Genomic DNA, 16674 nt, shown 5'->3' with positions numbered 1-16674 from the left:
ACCCCCCCCCCCCCCCCCTCACCCTGTGTGCTGTGCCCGCTGTTGCGCTCCTCTTGCCGCCGCCGCCGCTGCAGCAGCAGCAGCAGACGCGTCCAAGTTGTCCGGCACAGCGAGATCATATCTGGAGTGGCACCGGGCGCCGGGATGCTCGCTCTCTCTCCGCCGCCGAATGGGACGTTATAGATGGGCCGCGCAGGATGTGAAGCCTCGCTAGAAGAAGCAGGAGGAGGATGGAAAAACCAGGCTCTTCTGCGGCGGCGGTGCCGCCACCACCACCATCACCATCACCACCACCGCCGCTACTACCACCGCTACAACCGCTGCCGCTGCTGCTGCTGCTGGGCTTCCTCTCAGCGTCCTCCGTTAACGCCGGTGAGTGTCTGTCCACAGGTTGATGAACCTGGTGCAGCTGCTGATAAACACACATGCTGCTGCTGTGTAATGTGTGTGTGCGTGTGTGTGTGTGTGTGTGGTCACAGCATCAGCAGCAGGTTGTTTTGGAGAAGCCAACATGGTTAAAGATGTGTTTGCATGCGTCAGCATCAGTTCTTGCATCAGCTGGGTACAAACAGTTCAGGTTCTTCCAAACCCCCAAAAACATCAATAAATTAATAATTAAGTCTAAGTATTAAAGCTGTGGCTGCTAATTGTGTTATAAACCTTTTATAAGGTTGATTGATCCATTATTTGGAGCATATTCCTAGAAGTAAATGTCATTTTTAAAAGGCTTATATAAGGAAAGCTTATTGGTATAATGTGAACTTATTCCAAAAGAAGTCAAGTATACACGCAGCCACGCTTAAAACTATTATACTAAAGGTAGAAGATTCATTGATTATTCATAATTTGTGTTGTATTTACACGTTTCTGCTGCTAAATCACGACAATGGCATCATGTTCTGATGTTAATCTGGGCTCTTTCTCTGAAAAGCACTCATCTCGAGCGCTAAATCACCACCCAACAATATTAAAAAGCACTTTTCTATGGCCTCGACGACCCTCTGAAAGTACACATTTTTGCCCTAAGAATAAGAAATGCTGCTAAAGCCACTAAAGCTCTTATCTTTTGCTTTGCAGACACAAACTGGAAGGGCCCATAATCAGCGTCTTCATCAGAATTCTGCGTCTAGTCGTCGTCAAACAAACCCTAAAGTTGGGAAAACAATGAGCTACATAATATATATGAATATTCAAAAGAGTCAATATTTACATGTTTTGTCACTGTTTAATTAAGAAAATCATGATAACGGACGCTGAAAAATAATCATTATTAGCTGCCTGTAAATGAGACACAGAATGAGATTAAGCAGCAGCATTGGCTCCAATCATCATATATCATGCATGTTGAGCATAGTATCTCATAAAATTTTCATATTCGCGTTGCATATTTTTAACCCGCGGCTGCTTATATTCCAATGCACACGAGATCTTGTGCCACTGTTTCCGCTGCTATGTTAAGCTGAGAGATGACAGATTTTGTCCCTTGTAAAGCCCCTAAAATCCTGGTGATAAAATCACGCTGGATTTATCTCTGCGCCCCCCCCCCCCCGCCCCCCTCCTCCAGAGATTTAGATATTTGACTTCCTGAGGCTGGAGATGAATGTAGTATTAAGAGGAGGGAGTTTTGTGAGGCTGCAGCTCCACTTCTTTGCATGTTGTTTTTATTGTTTTTTTACACAGCTTTAACAATGGATGGGAAACCCCTCTCTCTGCTGATGTATGTGTTCCTCAGAGTGTTGGGAAGATAAATAGTGAGAAAACAGCAAAGCAAACAGGGAGCTATAGCCATGCATCACACACACACACATTCTTGTACTTGCTGCATACTGAGGACCGGGTAAAAGTTCTGACAGAGTGAGGACCAGCATTTCCACTTTATAAATCAACACAAAAACACCATTCCTGGACAGAAGTTGTCACCCCAAACCTATACGTCCCTTGAGATTCAGTAAAAAAACAAAGATCCAGAAGGGCAGGAAACAGTATTTTGTACCAAATTGAGGACCTCTGTTTATGTTTACAACCTAAGGAAGTGATTTCAATGAAAACAGGCCAAAATGTCCTCACTTTGGAAAAATGACCTCACTTTGTTGGTTTAAAAACCCTCACTGGTCCTCAGTATGCCGCAAGTACAAGAACACACACACACACACACACACACAGAGCCGGAGGGAGCCACATTAATGAAACATTAATCTCACGAGGCGACGCAACGCTCCAGTATCCTCTGTTGTGTTGTGATGATTGTGTTCACACCGAGCAGCGAAACACACTTCGTGGAAGCAACAATATTTACAGGGTGTGTGTGTGAGAGTGTATGTGAGTGTCATGTGCAGTAAGTGACGCCCTGCAGTTTCTGCTCATAATCTGGTGGGTAAACAGTGACGGACAAAGAAAAAACACACCTTTTTAAAACACAGCTGGGAAAACGTTACAGTCGAGTGAAGATTAGTTTTAAAGCGAGACCGTTTCCAGAATCCTCCTCTGATACCGATACATCAGAAACAGTGGGCTTCCTTTAAGTCCACTCCACTATTTACATTTGTAATATCCATAAATCTATCCTCTCGGCCACCAGGGACACCAGGTTTTTCCACGGTAATCCATATCCAAACACATTACACAGAGTAATCGAGTTTGCCTGGTATGGACTGGACTACGTTTTCCGTTTAGAGCTAGCTTAAATCAAATGGCGGCCCGTGGGCCACGTGGCACATAACCAACTTAATAGTGGCCCAACCTGTGGTTCCGCCAGAAATAACTGCGAAAATACTAGAGAAACACTTCTCACTGTCCCTCAAAGATTCCTACAGACATTCCATCAGTTACGTCTGATAGATTTGATCATTTGTATTCGTTTAAAGGCACTTTGAGATGTTTGTGGGTCATATAAGACATAATGAAAGACATTATTTAAAAGAGAAACCAATGCTAATATTGTGCACCTTTTGATTTCATGCACCAGGGATGACAAACACCTTTATGTTTTATTTAAAACAGTTTAAAAACACACTTTGAGTTGTCGGAAAGGACAGATACGCCCAAAATAACTTTATTGCATTATCTTTTATTGCACATTTTGGTGCTGTGTGTGAGAGTGGCTCTCTGGCTGTAAGACACGTCTAACCCGGCTAAATGTATTGGTTTTGTGTAATTGAATAGTCCTGATTTAGGGATTCAAAGCGACAGACACATTTACATTCAGGACAAAATGATACAAGCACTGAAAACCTTTTATTTCCCTTTATTTGACATCTTTTTTTTTAATGCTAATTTCTCCGAAAAGCACTCAGTGCACGTAATTCCGCTGTACTATGGGATTTAGTGTTACCTTAAATTACCACCCAGCACTATTAAAAAGACGGATAAATATTCATAAAGCAGCACTTTTCTAGTTGCTTTCATACAGTGCATCAATGTGCGGCTGTTTTTTTTTTTTTATCATCAAGCTTAGGACTCGTTAGGATAGAATAGAATTGAACCACGGCACAGGAGGACACGGAAGGTAAAACTGGAGGAAGTGCGTGGACTCAAACCAGCATTTACAGAGAGTGGAGGCGATTATTTCCCCTGAAACTGTAAATACATTAGAGTCAGACCTTGACATTACACACACACACACACACACACACCTGGGTTTACATTACAGCACTAATTGGATCCATCACAGATAATCTCCCAGCAAATAACTGCAGTGCATACTGGGATGTGCAATTCTTACATGGAAATATTCCTTCCCGTCATGAGTCACACTTTAATGAGATGTGTGTGGGAGGAAGGGAGGAAGAAGAAGATGGAGTGGAGAGAGAGAGGGAAATGTAAAATTGAGGAAGAACGCATGCATGTGTGTGTGTGTGTGTGTGCGAGAAGACAAAGACAGATGAAGTGAGAGTGCGTCTTCAAGGGAAAACACCAGCAGAGCCATGTGTTGTTAATTGGGCCTTGTATTAATGAAAGGATGATTAATGTGTGGGTGGAGGAGAAGTTCTCAGGGAAGGGGGCGGCGCAAGAGCAATAGGAGCTCGGAGAGATGAAAGACGCGTTTTCATGCCTTCATGTTTGTGTTCGAATGACATGAAGACAAATGTGTGTTTGTTTGTTTGTGTTTTGTCAGACACGCTGCTGTCAGCTCCGCTCAATGTGACCATCAGAGAGCTCGAGGTCAACTCCGCTGTGGTCACGTGGGAAATCCTGGAGGGGGATCCCGTCATCGGATTCGCCATCACGCAGCAGGTATAACGCGCCCTCGTTCAGGTCTGATAGTATCGCTTGACGGGATCAATCGATCGTAGAAGTAATGTTGCGACCAAATAAAGGCAGGGTAATAACGTCAACACTACATCTTCTAATTGATATAATTAGGTTACGTGCACAATGGCAGTCCGCCTAGCTACCGTGGCTAAGTCGTAGAGTCAATTTTATTCGTAAAAAATAGCGGATTTCGGATACAAGAGAGACGGTTATCGTATCAAAAAGTCCCAGCCCGTCATTGTTGTGTAGCCCTTTGTACAAATTAGTCTTGGTACAATAGTACGATAAACTTTCATAGGTTTCCGGTGGATATGCGTGTGTGTGCGAGGTTGACGTTCCGACTTTTTGACACGCTAACCGTCTCTCTTTTATCCTAAATCCGCTAATGTTTACGAATAAAATTGACTCTACGACTTAGCACCTTCACTAGCGTCTCCGGGAAATCGCAACGACAACACGACGATCTACCGGGAAGCAGTCCAGCTCACCGGAAGCCACGGTTGCTAGGCGGAAGTTCCATTGCGCAAGTAGCCTATTAGGGAGGGATATTGGAAGTGGGAGGGGCTAAAAAAAAGTTTCACGTACATGAACGAAATTTGCTACATACGTTAATCACATCAGCACGGTCCAAAAAGTCATTGACAACTTTGCTGTAAGTCCTACAGGAAGGGGGCCATCTTGGGAAGAACGGCCATTTTTTGGGGGGCGATTTTGGGCAATTTTGACAATTTCAACAATGGTGTTGAAGGAACGCGTCCATAAATAAACTCACATAAATCATCATAAGTCCAGAACTTTAAGGAGAATCATCACATTACAGTGAGTAGATCGTGCATTCATGGCCAGGAGGAAAAGTTAATAAATATTATGTATAATGGAGCCAACTTGTCAAAATGTAAACAAAGGCTTCCTTATTTTCCCGTCTAAGCGAAGTCCTGACACTGTCAAAGCCCTGAGATGTACGTTAAAAACAGCAAAGTTTCATTTTGCAGGCGAGTAGATGAAACTCGTACTACGTCTTTGACTGCTTACACTTTTAATAGCATGGGAAATTCACTACATTAATTGCCTTAGTAAATAATATCGCGGCTAAGGAGCTGGGACCCAATCGCCCTGAGCAAGCAGTCCTGGCCAGATGATGATGTTCTTTTAAAAGCGCACATGGTCCAGAGAAGCACGATATGATTCCTTGAGCTTAAATAACTGGAAAAAACAAAACCATGTGAGTCTTTATTTCAGCAATTTCACAAGCACTGACCGTCATAGATGGATGAGTTTATGTGTGCAACACAGCCCTTAATCACAGGGATTCATAAGCAAACTGACCTCGTTCTACGAAGAATCTTGTTGTTCTTGACAAAAACATTCGGGTATTGAAGCGAAATCTTCTGTAATCTAAGGTTTAAAAAGTATCAGAGAGCTCACTGATGCATCAGTTTAAACCCTGACCCTGTGAGTTCTCTGCTGAGGCGGTGCCAACAACAAAAAAGAAGAAGAAGAAAAAAAGATCAAATCCCTGCAGCGATCAATAAAATATCTCATTATGATTTCTCCGCAGAAGAAGGACGTACGTACGCTGAGGTTCATACAGGAGGTGAACACCACCACGCGCTCCTGCGCCCTGTGGGACCTGGACGAAGACACTGAGTACATCGTGCACGTCCAGAGCATTAGCATGGGCGGCAGCAGCCCGCCCAGTCAGCCGGTCCTCTTCAGGACGCCCAAAGAGTCGGAGAAGATGGCATCCAAGAGTCCAGGTGACACACACACACATATACACACACACACACGTGTCGTTAAGATTCAGTATGTGTAAGAGCACGATCAAATAATTGATCGCGTTATTGTCCGTACATACAGGGAGACGTTTTTCCATCAGCTGCAGAACACAAACGCAGCACGACGTTTGTGCACAGAGGACGTTTCATTCACAGAATATAAATGACACGATAAAAGAGATGAATTTTGCAACCTGTGCTGTAAAAAAAAAAGATGAAAAAAAATAATAAATGGATTGCACTCGCAATCACACTGTGTAGGTCATACAGATGACATCATAAGACTGTAAAAACGAGGCATTAAAAACCAAGGACCTCTAGTACGACTCGACTCGACTCGACTTTTGCTTTTGCTGAGCCGATACTAAAAATGAGACACCTCCACAACGGACGTTATTCTTCTTCTGCGGTTCAATGTATCTGCTGCTCCGGAGAACCGGTGTTTACGTAACCGGACCGGGTTTTTTCAGAGATCTCACTGAGCCCGAGATGACAATAAAACACAGCGTTCTTAGCAGTGGCTGAACTGTTTGTTTAGAACCTTCAGAGTTTCATAAACAAGGTAATGATGCAGATACACACAGCGTTAATTGGAACTTCCAGTCTAGGTCCGCTTTAAAAAGACTTAAAATATCCTGAAAACATGCATTCATTTCCAACATTTAGGAAATGTCTAAAATCTCAATATTTAACCGTATTTAGTGACTAGTGACTAGACTAAGGGCGCTTTCACACCTATAGTTCGATTGCTTTGGTCCGCACCAGTCTGACAAATGTTACAAAATAGACCGTGAAGACCATCAGCACCTAAACCGGACTAAAAAACCCAGATTTCCACCAGGCACGTCACCGAAGTTGATCGCTGTAATCAATGTGAGCATTTCTGGTGGAAATTCGGGATAATCCCGTATCTCATCTCATACCCATAATGCATTAAACTAGACCATTTCGTCCCATTTGGTTTGGTTGCTTTCACACCAGAGGAACCGTACCAAAGTAGAGCGGATAAACCGGTCCGTGACCACCCCTTCAGGCAGGTCTTGGACCGGTTGATTTGGTGAGATTACATTCACGCCTACGCAAACGAACCGAACCAAGGTGACCAAACATGTTTGGTGCGCACCAAATGCTGTAGGTGTGAAAGCACCCTTAGTCTCTGGACCGATCATGGAGTAAACTACTGAACTTATCTTATTTTATCTTAAGTTACTGATTCTAATGATTCAGTTACACCGAAAACAACTGCTTTGCTCGTCATTAGTTTGTGTATAAAGGTGTATCGTGGAAAAGCTTCATAAATAATGACCACATCCTACACAGAATTTACTATAACTGCTTGTTTATCCTTTACATTTGCTGCTGTTTCGATTCTCAATGGATTCACACACACACACACACACACACACACACACACACACACACACACACACACACACACACACACACACACACACACACACACACACACACACACACATTTACATTTATGCACCGTTTCCATAAAGCAACGCATCCTTTTTTGCATTGTTTTTTTGCCAACCTTCACCAGACACACACACCTTGCATCAGGTGCATTGTTCCCATTCTCCGAGGCAGACGCTGCTGCCGTTATCTGGAGCTGTTCTCGCAGTTCTTCCAATTTTATCTACGTCCGACCCAGTTACAGTGTCAAGAGCTGCTGCTCCACAGGGACACACGGCAAACGCTAAATGCTCATCAGCAGCCGCTTGATAAGAGAGGAGAGGAGAGAGTGGACAAACACTGCTTGTGATTCCTGTGGGGGAATGTGTCGATGTGTGAAAACGCATATTAACAAGTCACTTTTCAGTCACTGTGCGAGTGTTTTTGCCCCTCAAGACGACGACGAGGATGTTTGTCTTAGTTCGAGTGTCTCAGAACGATCGGCTTTGTCCTCGGTCAGGACGTGGCTGTTAGTGACCTACTCTATTTACACACCCACCGTGCAGGATGTTACACAGACCGTGCATCAGCGCGCTGACAGAGTTAAGTCAATTTAATGTCCGTGTCACTGCTTTAGCTGATGCAGACTTTTGGGTTCGCACACATAAAGAGGAATATTCTGCACTGTGAGTGTGTGTGTGCAGCAAAACCACACTGTATGCACTCAACTAGAGTGAGACTGACTTTTATATTCTTTTAAAGGTGCATTATGTAAAAAATCTAAAGCAACTGGCCATAAAATCCTCCCTAATATGTCACAGAGACTCAGGAATAATGTTCATATAACAAACTGAACTCGCCAACAACAACAGTACAGACAAAATATTTGCATAAAAAAAATATTTTGCAGACTGCAAATCACGTTTATGTTTTGAAATCATGTTTTGGCGTCATGTGGCGCCACCTAACGCCTTGCAGTCAGTAGAGTCTCAGCTGCCGAGCAACCACGGGTTGCCAGTTACGTCAGAAAACGGAACCTAAAAGACCTCGGTATTTTGAATTTGAATGTAGTAACTGTTTTTGGCCACATTCTTACATATGGCATCTTTAAATTCTTTCTTTTTTAAAATAGAGGCTTCTCATTTCTCTCTACCCATATAATTTTGGTCGTCTGAGGGGTAAAAAGTCGGCGTCCTCAGTTGATGATTCATGCATTATTTTACACATGCTTAGCTTTGTATTTTTTAAGGATAAGGTCGTACTAAGTCAAAACAAAATTAAATAAATAGTCAAACAGGAGCTAAGCGTGAGTAATTGCTCGAGAGAAATCCCACGGGGAAAAAATACCTTACTTTCAAAAGATGAAATGTAGGTTAAGTGAATCAGATGATGAAGAGCACAAAGAAAGTCATCACAACTCATTTAATTATAATCTTTACAAAGTGACGAGTCTATCAATTATTAAACTGAGTTTTTTTTGGCTAACATTTACCAGTGTATGTGACGAGGTCGTGCGACTTCTTTGCTTCTCGGGGGACGATTTGTCTTCATGTTGAGAGGTGGACTTATTTAGTTTGCGTTGACATTGACGGACGTCCCTCGTGTGCAAATTGTGTTTGTGTGTGTGTGTGTGTGTGTGTGTGTGTGTGTGTGTGTTTGTGGAAGCATTCATTAACTGGCCTGATTAAATCTCATCCATTACGGCTTTTCCTTCCCCTCAAAGTGGGTATTTATCAGTCTCACACCATTTAGTATCAGCAGGTGCAACACAACACACGTCCCGACTCTGTTTTTCTCTGCTTCTGCCTCCGTTTATCTGCATTTTTTAAAAATGTATAAATGTATTCAAGCAGAATTCTTCGTGTCAGTGTCAGTTATTATTATATCCGTCGTTATACGACTTTTTAAATAATCCTCAGAGGGCGTCCACCAGGGCAAGTTGTAAGCGGCTTCAATCCACGTGGAGGATGTTTCAAGTATTCTTCAGACGACGCAGCCTTAAGCGCCGTGATCGCACCGGAATGAGCTTGACCTGCAAAGTCAAGAAGTCTCCACGAAATAGCCCTTTCCCTGGAGAAGAGCCCAATCCACAGTTGGCCAAACAGCCAAGTCTCAGAGTCTCAGGGGGGGGGAAGCAGTTCTTTGTAGACCTGTCTGTCAGGCTGCAGGGAAGCAACTCCCAGAAGGCAGCGGCCGAGCAAAGCTTGGTCAATTCAGTCAAGATCAGGCTCGAGCACGAGTGTTTTCACATTCACGGCGACCCGATCACTGGCGGATCCCGCTAAGTAGAGGTCTGAACGCTCCCAATCTGCCCAGAATGCAACACTCCAGGTCCTCAGGTCCTGATGGGATGCAACCATGACGGAGGACACAGAAGCAGACTCTTATCACACCTTCAGACACTGCTGACCCATGCTTCATGTGCTGACGTTGGCTCAAGAGATGTTTCTGAGGAACATCAAAGTCTATCTCGACAACCTTCATCGGGGCCGGGCAATTTTATGTCAGAAAGGACCTTCAGGAAACTCTGTTGGTCGACCTTAGACGGTAAGATCTACAGGGTTTCTTCAGAACTCTTGGACGAGTCAAGGTTGCTAATGATTCAATGACATTTTGTGGGTTCCGCAGTGTAGAAATTGGTCCGGACAGCATCCATAGACGGCAGACCATGAAAGAAAAAGACTTGAGTGCACAGAGCTGACAGAGCAGAGGTCTGATGGTGTGGAAACACCGGACTGGAACAGAGGTAGTTGATCTCAGGGCAGAGGTGGTGAAGGTACAGCAAGGCCACACCGCCGCATTCGTACAACGGCCCCAAATGCAACGGGATTTGCAAAATCTGCGGTTTTGCGAATCAATCCGTCACCGGAGCGAAATGCTATCGAGCCTACTGAATGTCGGATGGGTTTCCATCTTCAATTTATCTCCCAACACACAACTCAGCACCTTGCAGCCACAGTCTGCCTCACACTCACAGACATACAGTGCAGACAAGAAGAGACGAGGATCTAATACCGTGATTACAACCTCTTTTACAAAACTTTAAACCAGATTTTAATGAGCTGCGTTTTCCTACAGGTGTTTAGGACGATTCTGGGCACGTGGATCAAACGTCTCAGTGTATCCGCACCTTATTTTAAAATCAGAGCCTGTTCACGAATAACGGCGCGCGAGTCTGGAAAGTGAATGAAAGCTTTGCTCTCGATGCGGATGCCACCGGTTGCGTTTTTCTGAAGGGTTGATGGGCTCAATCGCTCATTTCCAGCATTGCTTTGAGTCAAAGAGCTGAATAATAATAACGCAGGGCTGTGATTGACAGTGAGATGTCGCTCACGAGATACAGCTCAGATTAGAAGACGAATGACTCAGTTAGAATATCTAATGGATCACCTCAGTCTGTGAGTAAGCGTGGTATGAATGAAAGTCTAAATGTCAATTAAATACAGTCAAAAGAGAGTTTTTTTTTAGTTAGTTTTAGATGTAGATGAATACCTCCCACAAACCTCCAGATTCTCCACTGATTTTTCTATCTCTTGAAAGATACGAGCGTGTCTTAAAGGTTTCGCACAGGAATAACAAGGCCATTTAAACATTGATCTACTATAGCTGCGGGCCATAGAAAGCAACTCTAAATCAGGAAAAACATCCGTCACAGTTCTGCCCTCACAACATGTACTCGCTATTACGCTATTACCAACTTACAGAGTATAACCTCCCCTCTGTCAAAAGCTGGAGGCCTTGACTTTACTGCGGTGGGATCGCCATGGCAACAGGAGAGCGAGTTGGACCAGAGATTATCCACAGACACCGGTGGAAAAACAAGTACTGAAGAGACTGGACTTTAAATGACAACTTTTACGGATTACAGCAAATGACCGGTGTTTTTGTTTATCCCAGTCTAGCATTACTTTGGCATTTTCAACAAAGAAAACTGGCAATTGGATAGCGTCCGATCACTTTAAAGTACAAGAGGATGGATTATTATCCGATCTGCCAATCGGATATTGGTGGCTCCGAGCACAGCTAACGTGAACGCGGCAACAATATGCCGTAGTCTCGCCTTCTTTTGTTGACAATATCGTGACTTCGTGTGCAGTGAACGTCGTCGTTGTTGTTGATATAGCAGCACAAAGACAGGGAGGGGATGACCGTGAATCGTTAGCAGTCGGATCGTGATGTGGAAAAATTACTCGACGGTTCGGTTTGAAGCTTTTCTCATGATTAAAACTAGATTTCCGATTGTTTTAGCTTCTTAAACGTGAATATTTCCTTCATTTTTTGCTCCTTATAGCAAAGTAATCATTAAAAACGGAATCGTTTTGGTTTGTGGACAAAACAAAGACATGATCAAACACTGATCAGCGTGTTTTAACGTTGTTTTCTGACATTTTATGTACGAAAATAGTCGTTAGTTGCAGCTCTATTAGTAGGGATGTGAATCTTTGGGTGGCTCACGATTCGATTCAAAATCGATTCTCCATTCAAACGATCCTCGATTCAAAAATGTATACAATGCATAGTGTGTTAAGGAAAATTATGGCATCAAAACGATACAGTTTGTATAAGATAATGTGATGATGTGATCACACAAAGGCAAACTTTAGACAAAACATTTATTCATTCAAAACAAATAAAAACTTACTTGCTGTACAAAAAAATAACTTGCATAAATAAAAGCTTAGATGAGCTGCCTTTTTCACCCAGAAGTTACAAAAATAAACTGTACACAAATGGGTGTTTTTTTCAAAATAGAAACTAAAAATATATATATATATATATATATATATATATATATATATATATACCCTTTTTGGTAACGCTTTCTTTTACAGTCCCCTAATTACCTGGTATTTAGCTGGTAAATTCATGGTAACACTAAAGTGTTGCTAGGTAATTACCAAGGGTAATAAGATAAGTTAATACAGTGAAACCGTTGCCAAAATACTGGGTAATGCACGGTAATGTACTCGGTAAGTAAAGTAAAACTGTACTGTAAAAGAAAGCCAAGCTTGTTTCCATGTAATTACACACATTTTTAGGGTTAGGTTTGTTAGATTACCCCTTGGGTAAATAGCTAGTAATTAGGGGACTGTAGGTACCTGCTTATTACCAGTTTATAACCCAATAATACACTTACATTTACCATAGTTTTGCCATAGTTTAGCTGTACATACCTTCTTATTAACAGCAGTAATAACATGCTATAATTAACTATATAGTTACCAGGTAAATGCCCAGTATTTTGGCAACAGTTTCACTGTATTTACTTTCTTATTACCATTGGTAATTACCTAGTAACACTTTGGTGTTACCATGAATTTACCAGGTAAATACCTGGTAATTAGGGGACTGTAAAAGAAAGCGTTACCATATTTTTTTTTCAAAAGTCGATTTTGGAAGTTTTTGAATCAATTCAGAATCGTGGATGATTAGAATCGCGATTCATATGTGAATCGATTTCTTTCCCCCACCCCTATCTATTAGAGACACATTTTAATACCAGCTTCTTAACACGTTAACATGTTTGCCCTTCATGTTTCTGCTCTGTTAATATTCATTTCCACTCTTGTGAGATTCTGTGAGCAAACTACTAAGTTGTAGTCCTTCTACCAGTGTGTTGAAGGCTTTTCATGTCACCTCTAATGCCAACACAGTCACATCAGGGTCTATAACACTCTTTCTTCGGCTTGTTGTGGTCTGTTGGTCATATTTAGAGGTAGACAATGGGGAAAATATTGTTGTTGTTGTTGTGTAATCCTTTATCCCTGTGAATAATGTCAGTGCTGCAGCCGGGGAAGCTCAGTGAATGACGGTAGCATGCAGCTCTGTGGACGACTGATGTCACTTAGCTTTAATTACAGTGACCACAGTGCAGAACTGACACCAGGCAGCACCTCCACTCTCATTTGTCATCTCATTTTCATTATTTTATCTTTCCCTGCAGACTTTTCAGGGAAATTGCAATTTCACGTTTGCTCTGTGGGACGATGAATGTCCTCAGTGTCCCACGTTGTTGACTCTCTGTCTCTCTCTTTGTGTGTTTTTTTTCCTTCCCCAGACGAGGTGACGATGGAGGAGTTTGGTCACGCCGCCCAGCTGAGGGCCGGAGAACTCATCATCATTGTAGTGGTGCTCGTCATGTGGGCAGGTGATACTCCCTCTCATTTATCATCTCTGGAGCAGATAAGCTTACCCACCATAACACACACTGCTGTGTTGTGTTGTGTTGTGTTGTGTGTCTCTGTGACGACTCTCTTCTTCCCTGCGGTGCTCTTGGAATTATGTAAAGCTGATCGCTGTCTCGTTCCCCACCCGTGCTTCAATCGACAGAAAAACACTGAGATGGAACTCGCTCTGTTGTTGAGAGGCAGAAAGTTATCGAAGCGACTTAAATGAGGTTTAATTAAAGGTAAAACAAGACAGGAAAGTCAGATTAAAGTCGATTAAAATGAGACTTTTGTTGATGTATTGTGTGGTATCCTGTGGAGTTAATGGTCTAAACTGCTAGTTTCAGGTCTTCTTCAATAGAAGACAATGTGGATTTTTTTGTAAATTAGTCAAAACGTCAACATGGCACCAGTCGAAACGCGTAACTCAAGGCTTATGGGTGATGTTACGACCGGTTGGAGTTGGAGTTGGGTCTCAAGTTAACAAACAGCTGTGTCGGAGGCTTAGAACTGGGTGAGGAACAGCCAAAGGTGAGGTTGTGGAAGATAGTAGGTAGATAGAATAGATAGAAGGAAACCTCCAGCAGATGTCCAGGCAGTGTCGTCAGCTCAGAAATGGCAGAAAAGTTTGGCAAAAGTTTCTCTAAATCAATAATTTAGTGCATATGTATATCATTCTTGCAGTTTATTTTAATTAAAGTAGTATTTTACAACAACAACAACAACAGGAGTTATGTTCCTCACGCGTAATGAGATACAAACATTGGCCTAAATACTATTCAGGTCTGTGTACAGTCACAGTGCGACTGGGCCTCTACAGTCTGCATCTCCCTCGCCAATTACCTGTGAAGGGGACAAGAGGACGGAGGGAGTTTCAAACAGCGGTGCAAAGAGATACGAGGGAAAAGAAGCTAGAGACGAGTAGGAAAAAGAGAACGTGAAGGAGAGGAATTGTGTTTTTCCAGCTTTTAATTGGGCCTATGGGGCATCCTGGGGGACATCGCAGCGAGATGTCCCATTTCGTTGTTTGGTATCGCAGCTATGAAGCGAGCAGCGGCTGACGTAAGCAGAACAGCCCAGACTGAAGCCTGATCGGGCAGATTCAACCCTCCACACACACACACACACACACTTTCCTCCAGCCTCATAAATTATTCTCCTCCTCCTTTTATTGTTTTTCCTCCTCCTCTTCCCTAACTCTGCCGTGTTATTGTTCATCTTTTTGACTGAAAGCAGATATCGCAAACATCATATCTGCATCTGTGATTATGTTATGTAGTTCCCTGTCGCGCTTGAGAGGATTTTCAAATCTGACTGTTTATTTTAAAACGCGTTTTAATCCCGAGAAAGCACAGACTAGACGATCCAGGACCACACACACACTTGGCGTTTCAGCAAATCATTTCAGGGCAGGAGATTCCAGGGATTTAGGATCTCACAGAAACCGGCGTGATTTAACGTGACTTCAGAATGTAAACACTCAGTTAATCCACAAGTTTGTCCTCTTTGTCCTCTCACTTCCAATAGTTAGGCTTCTGAAGCCCCAGTCGCTGTTTCAAATGTAAGATTTGTCCATTGGCGTTAAAATCGCGTCTGATAATCCCTCACACACTACAGGATCATTTGGATAATCTGTTCAAATTGGCCATCCCTGATTGTCATAAGGGCCAGATCGGGGTCAGAATCCTGACCAATTATCCTCAAGTCTGAGGCGTCTTAATTCTTACATACTGGACTGTTTATGACTAGAAACACGAGTGGCATTTGACTAGAAAAGAACACAATATTTACTCACTAAAACGTCGTTAATCTGACCCAGATGTGACGACAACAATAATCCACCGCGTCCGTTCATGTCTCTCGCAGGTGTCATCGCCCTGTTTTGCCGCCAGTACGACATCATCAAAGACAACGAGCCCAACAACAACAAGGACAAAGCCAAGAATTCCTCAGAGTGCAGTACTCCAGAGCACCCACAAGGGGGACTACTGCGCAGCAACGTCTAAGACCGGGCCACCCCCCCCCCCCCCGCCTTCTGCAATAACCAACTCCTTGTACCTCAGGACAGGTGAGGAACAGGAATACATCTTTACAGCGTGTCGTTTAAAAGGACGCGTCCCGGTTAGGTTAAGCTGTACTAGTATTTGCCAAAATAGGGACGCGAAGTGTCGCAAAGTGCCAGAAATAGGCGAAGCTATGGTTTTATTGGCTTTCTAATAATACATTCATTATTAATGGGTTAATGGGCCGCGGGCCATTCCAAATTGCTTGAAGGGCCTGATCTGGCCCCCGGGCCCTAACCACTTCTTCCCTGATCCTCTTTTTGGAGTCCCTGCTCGAAAATGACATGCCCAAACTAAATAATAGTAAATCTCTGCAGTTACAAGCTCTATGCGGATTATCTTGGCATCAAAATAAAGATAACACTAGTGAGATTCCACCAGAGGTGTAAGTTTCACTGTAGATGCCACTGTGTCAGAGTAAATGTACATGGAACACAGCATAAATGAAGGATTTTTTTCTCTCGCCTAAAAAAACATTGCATTTTAAAGCAAATAACACCTTTAAAATATGCAGTAGGATTTTAAAAACACGTGGAGGTCATGTAACAACATGTGGACATGAGCTGTGCAAAGTCTGATGCTGCTGAAAATGAAGCAGAGTTAAATTACAGAGGTTTTAGTAAAGAAATGTCTATGCGTTCTCTCTTTTGACACAGTTTGGCACCATCTGTGCCATTTGAAATTTCTTAGGTACCAAATTATTAAAAACCCATTTAATTTTATTTATATGTCACTATAGGTTCTAAAAATAACTTATTTTGCCTCTGGTACCGGGGGGTTGAATAGCCTTGGTGCAGTGGAATATAATTCGACTCAAGGTTAAGACGTGGACAGCGCTCACTTGCTAAGCTGAGACATGAACCAGTCCAAAAAAGGAGGAAACAAAGGCGTAAATCCTAACGGGGCAGGCTGTCGAAAAGGACAAAATAAAACCAACAAAAGCCGTGTACGCAACAGCGTCGAAGCACAACAGCAGATAAGCTGGCAGGAGATGAGTGGAAATGGGCCAGTGTC

General features: G+C 42.9%; 1 protein-coding gene across 1 annotated transcript; it reads left to right on the top strand.

Moving 5' to 3' along the window:
• Positions 1-230: 230 nt before the first annotated feature.
• Positions 231-15603, top strand: fndc5b (fibronectin type III domain containing 5b; the record flags this gene model as incomplete). The annotated part of the gene is made up of 5 exons (XM_083899604.1): positions 231-372; positions 4115-4233; positions 5810-6008; positions 13489-13578; positions 15464-15603. 5 exons carry the CDS (start codon positions 231-233, stop codon positions 15601-15603), a joined length of 690 nt encoding a protein of 229 aa, XP_083755730.1.
• Between the last annotated feature and the right edge of the window lie 1071 nt (positions 15604-16674).

This window comes from Microchirus variegatus, assembly GCF_963457635.1.
Source record: "Microchirus variegatus genome assembly, chromosome: 13".
NCBI classification, from domain to species: domain Eukaryota; kingdom Metazoa; phylum Chordata; class Actinopteri; order Pleuronectiformes; family Soleidae; genus Microchirus; species Microchirus variegatus.
The sequence above is the reverse complement of the archived record's forward strand: the minus strand, read 5'-3'. Positions and strand labels throughout refer to the sequence as shown.